The sequence below is a fragment of the Nylanderia fulva genome, unplaced genomic scaffold (assembly GCF_048542155.1).
Source record: "Nylanderia fulva isolate GAGA-0341 unplaced genomic scaffold, ASM4854215v1 Scaffold24, whole genome shotgun sequence".
Classification (NCBI taxonomy): Eukaryota; Metazoa; Arthropoda; class Insecta; order Hymenoptera; family Formicidae; genus Nylanderia; species Nylanderia fulva.
In genome coordinates this window covers 3,098,308-3,104,311 of record NW_028190304.1, presented here as the reverse complement: position 1 = coordinate 3,104,311, position 6,004 = coordinate 3,098,308, and the positions used below count along the sequence as shown (strand labels likewise).

Here is a 6,004-nt window from a genome sequence, read left to right as displayed (position 1 = left end):
TATCTTTTACGCGATCGTTTAAAATTATTATTCCTACATGATGTTGTTTAATAGGAAATGTTCCACGGATGAATAAACTATAAAAATTGTTTTTATTACGAATGTTTATATTTTAGTATGTAATCAACTGAGAGATCAAATAATTTCACGGTCTAAATAACCGCAAAAGAACACATTATCTACGGAATCGTTATCTACTGAATTATTAATCAAGCACAACCCACACATCATAATTTTCTTTTATCCCGAAATAGAGATGATGATATATGTCTTCAATGAATTCGTTATAAAATGATTTGTCTTTTTAATGAATTCATCACAGAATTCAACAATGAAATCATTTATCCAATTATCTAACTCAAATTAAATTATGTATTAAATCAAACGAACTGACAAACTCATCATACTTAAAATTATACGAACATATATTTTTACATCGAATATTTCATTTAGCTCTCTTTTCAGTTCTTTGATTTCGCACACAATTACTTTTGAATTCGATAATTATCTTATAGAATGTTTTAATATTGCTCAATTAATTGTATAATTAATTACTGTAACTAATTATATAATTAATTCAATATTTACCTTTAATTCTTGTCTGTGAATTCATTACTCTGCTCTTATTTATATCCCGATATAGTCAGACTAAAATAATTACGAAGGATATTTTTTATCGGATATATGTCATACAAATATCCGGTGACCCAATTGAACTTTTCAAGCGAAAGATTTTCTTGGAACATCAGAGGTATCATTTTAGGAATCAGCAATTTCCAAGTAAGTTTAATTCCCCGTAATCGTTTAAATAACACTCAGAAGAAAATCGAGCGCAACTGTCCGCTTTGTTAGATAATTATAGTTCATCCATCCGATAATTGTTATTCTTGGCTTTCCGTCATTGCAACAAGTATTATGCAGTCTGAGAATATCGCTTATTTTTGCCGATAAATATCAAAAGCAGGTAAAACACAAAAGTCTTTGAGAATTCTATTACGAAAAAGCGAAATACTAAGAGATTTTCTTTAGATTAGATTTGTAATAAATTATACGTTTTCAAATGAAAGTTGTATTGTGCAATGATTAAAAAAAATCATGATATTGTGATTTAATAATTATCATTGATCAGCTGACATTGCGCAATTTGTGTGCAAAATTGTTTTACTGTTCATTCAATGAATAGTGGAAATTAGAAATTAAATTCATAATATAAATATGTTTTTTAAATCGGCCAACAGAGCCAAAGCAGGAAAAAATAATTATTCGGAACTGTATCTCTTAAATTCATAATATATTTTAATATTTTATTTTTATTATATTTATTTTAATAATAATAATATATATTTTATATGTAATATGTTTCTTTGCAATACACTAATTTAGCAAGGCTGATATATACTTCAAAGAAGCAAAGATCAAACATACCTTATTAGAAGAGACGATCATTACATTCAATCTCTTGTGCAAGCGTCTTTGTCGGAGAACAAGGATGATAAAGGCAGGAGAGCTTTGGAGTATCAATAGATGCAATAAATTCAGATATATCTTGTGTTGTATCTTTATCTTAATAATCTAATAATTTATGTAATTTTATTTTCTTTAGTTGTAGATTATGTTTTCTTCTTAATAATTTGAATTTCTGTATGCAGTTTACCATAAACGCGTGTTCGTGGACATTTGAAAAAAAAACATTAAAAAATGACGCAATAGAAAATCTAATTAAAATTCCTGAATGGAGACATGCAACATAAGACTCGGAATGAAATGCTAGTTTCAAATAATTAATATAACCTTTGAGAAAGCTTTATTTTGTAATGTAATGAAGAAAATTAAATGTCTTTTTTTTTAATATAACGTTCATTATATAAATGACCTTCTCTTCAGGAAAATTAACTTTTCAGAAATTTTTCGACTCTCTTTTCGAAGAAAATAGAGTTATATCCAACACAATGCAAATACGAATAATACAAGCTAGCTGCGTTTACAGTTTAATTTAAATATAATTATAAATATTAATTATAATTTATTAGATAAAATTTTGTATAACGATAAATATATTTATGTTGTATATTCTATAAATTATATTTGTCGTATAATTAAAAACAACTTAATTACGCTCAACAGTAAGATATTTGGAACCGTTAATGGATTAGCAATTGCAGCAAAACTAGTCATTAACTACGACAAAACGTGCAGCATGAATTTGGAATGTGACGGAACGTGGCAAAATTAATTTAGAAATGACTGGTGTAAAATAATTTTATGAATATTCAATTGTTTATCATCCAAAGTATTGATTTAATTAACAAGAATGTGGTAAGATAAAATTGTTCATAGTGTTAAAATTAATCAAAGAATCGTTAAAGAATTTTTAACTAAACGATTTCATTTACAACAAAATTATAATGAAAGTTATAACTAAAAACATTTCTGTGGATTATAATTATAAATGTAGATTACATAAGTAATAATAAATAATAAATAAATATTAAATAAATATTAACTAAATAATCCTTCTACAGTATATGATTTTAAAACAAAGATTTATACATGTGAGTTTAAATTATCTTCTAAATTGTACTTAAATATATAAATTGTACTTCTATATTTTATTTAAATACAGATTGTGTTTATGATGACAAAAAATTTAGGGGAGAAGAAAAAAACATCTTTATAATAAAAGAATAAATATTTTTTGATCCTAAGAAGTTCTAGATTTCGTATAATAGATATATGTATAAATTATTGATATTATATTTATATGTATAACAGATTTATTTAAATATTTTTGAAAAATATGTCCAGAAATACACTTATTAATATTAAAACTATTAATCTTAATATTAAAATTTAATTACATTTACAAGAAAAAAATTAATCAGGCTGAGAATCATGTTTTGTATCGATTTCTGTCATAGATTCAGTAGATTCGGTAGCTTCGGTAGGTTCAGTAATTTCAGAAGTAATTTTTTCTGAATTTTCTGCTGCTTTCTGTGCATCATTCGTACCATCTGTCTTATCTTGATTGGAAGAAATATTTTCATCTTGTACTGACATTTCTTTTATATTAGAGTCACTGCTGATAACTTCAAAAGGATTATCTTGTGTTGTATTATTATTACTGTTAGTGCTAACATTTGCATTATTACTGTTAGGGCTAACATTTGCATTCATTGCACGCTTTAAAGCTAAATATTCCTCTACTGATCCTGTTGGAACTTTTTCAGATGTAGCAGCTGTATCAGTTGAGGATTGTGAAGGTAAATTCAAATTTGGTGATTTATTCAATTTAGATAATCTTTGACGTTCTCTCAATCGTTTCCGGATTTCAGATTGTATCTTTGATTCTTTTATTACATTCTGAACATCATCAGTTTGATAATAACGTGATGCCCAAGTTTCTGTTGAATCTGATTTTGATAAAGTTGTTTCAGGTGCAGATTGTTTATGTTCTTCTGAAAAAGGAATAATAACTTCATCTTCACTCTTATCCTCATCACAATTTTCTATATCCATAACATCACAATAATCATCCAAGTCATCTAAGTCAATAACTTCATCCAACTCTGTCAATCTCTCTTCTTCAATTCTACTTTCCTTTGATATTTCTTCTTTTGATGCCTCTTCTTTTGTGTTATTCTTTTCTTCCATAACTTCATTTTCGTCAGAAAAGCTTAATTGTTCTGTAGTATTGTCTATAGTGTCATTCTTTAAATTATTTGATTGTTCTATAATCTCGGTAGTATAAATTTGTTTTGTATTTGAAATGTTTTCACTAGCAGAAGAAGTAAGCTGTGATTTTGAATGTGACTTTTTCTTCGATTTTTTGCGTCTTTCTGCAACGTTATCTGCAGAAATTGATATTGATAATGTATTGTTCTTTATATCTACATTTCTATCAGGCATTATTGTTCTTGTTTCGCTGCTCAAATCAGTTTTGGTTAGAATATTTGTATTACTATAAGTAGTGTGTGTCCCTGTTACTTGAGTTCCTAGAGTTTTGTTAGAATTCTTCATATTTTCATCGGAGGTGTTCGCAGATTTTCCAGTTGCACGTTCATTTTTCTTTTGATTTACTCGTGTTTCGTCATGCACTTCCCCATCACTATCGCTAGACAATAATTCCACGACTGGCGTAGGTTGAATTACTAAAACAACATCTTCATCTTCGCCTTTGGTACCTTGTTGAGCATTGATAATTTTTTCTAACTGCTTACGACATGTTTCTTTGGCCTTGTCATCATCTTGTGACGTTCCAATGTTATTCTCTGTTGTCTGACCGTTACTTGTTTCTGATGGATTAGTGGATGGCATTACATCCTCCTCTTTTCGTATCAAAGCTCTTATAGCGCGAGCGCGCATTTCTAATTCTAATAAATCTAACAAACTGTCTCCCTCTTTTCCTTTATCTTTATCATCCTCTCTTTTAATTTTAATGTTCTTATCACTATTTTCACTTTTAATACTGCATTTTGCTTTAGAATTAGACGTATCTGTATTTTTTTTCTTAATATGTGTTTTTCTTTTTATTTTATCTTTTTTTATCAACTTTCCCTGTTTGCTATTTTCCTTTTTAGATATATCATCATCCGTCAGCCATTCTTCTGTGTCAGAAATAATTTCTAGTGAAGGTCCTATTGAGAGAAAGATGTAATAAGAAGGTAGTATTATTTATAAGACTTATTGTTAGTTAGTGTATCTGTATAGATACAATATGCACATACCTGAATCATCTGTTTCACTTGTATCTGAAGATTCCAACATAGGTTTACCATTTAATTTTGATAATATTCGGGCTTTAGACATACCATTTAACTCATTTACACAATATTCTTCTAGTTCATTAAAATCTACATGCTGTGTAAACAAAAAAAATAACGCATTATATTCTTATGTTTAAATATACATATATATATATATATATATATATATATATATATATATATTTTATATAAAAACTATCATTTTATAAATATAACAACTTACTTTCAAAACTTGAGGCAACATCATACGAATCTTTTCTAGCTTAACAGATTTGAAAAGTTGTCGTGCTAATTCCTTACGATTAGTTAAATAATTCTTAATTGGTTTTAAATCTCTTGTATCTATCTCTTCATCTGACGATAATGATGATGATGTACAAGAAGATAGACTACTGTGTTCCTTTTAAAAAAATAATTATCTTTATAAAACATTGTATATAGTAAAAACCTCTTATTAAACAAATCTTTACATATTTTAAAAGTAAGATATACAAAATATAATTATTAACAATTACCTCACTGCTGCGCATGTTGTTCCTCGTCTTGGACATATTTAATATAAGAAATAATCTCCTTTCTCTAGTTAAATAATAATATTGAATAATATCAGGTTAAATCAAATAAATGTAAAATAGTTTTCCCTTTATGTGTTTATCTGAAAAAATATATATAAATTAATAGGTCTTCATTTTTTATTACAATATTTTCTCTGTAATCTAAATAAAAGATACATTAAAGAGATGTTGATGTAAAAAAATTACATGCAGAAAGAATAACAAACAACAAAGTGCAACTTAAATCAAAACTAGTTAATTATATATTTATAACTTACATTTTAGATTAGTGTATTACTATGCTATATTTAAGTGCATGAGCTCACAAAAATTTATTTACACACACCATCGTCCTTATTTAGGACATCTGTTATATATAAAAGGACTGTAAACATTTATCATACAAACAAAGTTATGTCGTGCAAAAATTATTAAAATATTCTTTACAAAATTCTTACTAAAATTCCCTACTTTCTTTCTCATATAGTATATTTGATATAAACTCACATAAATACTGTCACTATTGACAGTGACTATTTAAAAATCATTCATAATCAGACACGTTCATTCGTTCACAAGGTACTACACATCATATCACTCGTGCACTTTTACTCGCAATAAGATGAATAAATTCGTTCACAAGGTACTACACATTATATCACTCGTGCACTTTTACTCGCAATAAGA

The 6,004-nt window shown here is 26.9% G+C and overlaps 1 protein-coding gene across 5 annotated transcripts; it reads right to left on the bottom strand.

Annotated features, from left to right (window-relative positions):
* Positions 1-2,768: 2,768 nt before the first annotated feature.
* LOC114944753 (uncharacterized) lies at positions 2,769-5,990 on the bottom strand. 5 transcript variants are annotated; one of them, XM_029320792.2, is made up of 6 exons: positions 5,825-5,990; positions 5,596-5,702; positions 5,279-5,418; positions 4,987-5,163; positions 4,725-4,857; positions 2,769-4,634 (listed from the first exon to the last, which is right to left on the bottom strand). In XM_029320792.2, the coding sequence occupies exons 3-6, from the start codon at positions 5,312-5,314 to the stop codon at positions 2,875-2,877; spliced, it is 2,106 nt and encodes a 701-aa protein (XP_029176625.1). In that variant the 5' UTR covers positions 5,315-5,418; positions 5,596-5,702; positions 5,825-5,990; the 3' UTR covers positions 2,769-2,874. The 5 variants fall into 5 exon arrangements, with proteins under 5 accessions (XP_029176625.1, XP_029176626.1, XP_029176623.1 ...); XM_029320793.2 differs by having other exon boundaries at positions 5,596-5,684; XM_029320790.2 differs by having other exon boundaries at positions 5,596-5,990.
* Positions 5,991-6,004: the final 14 nt, after the last annotated feature.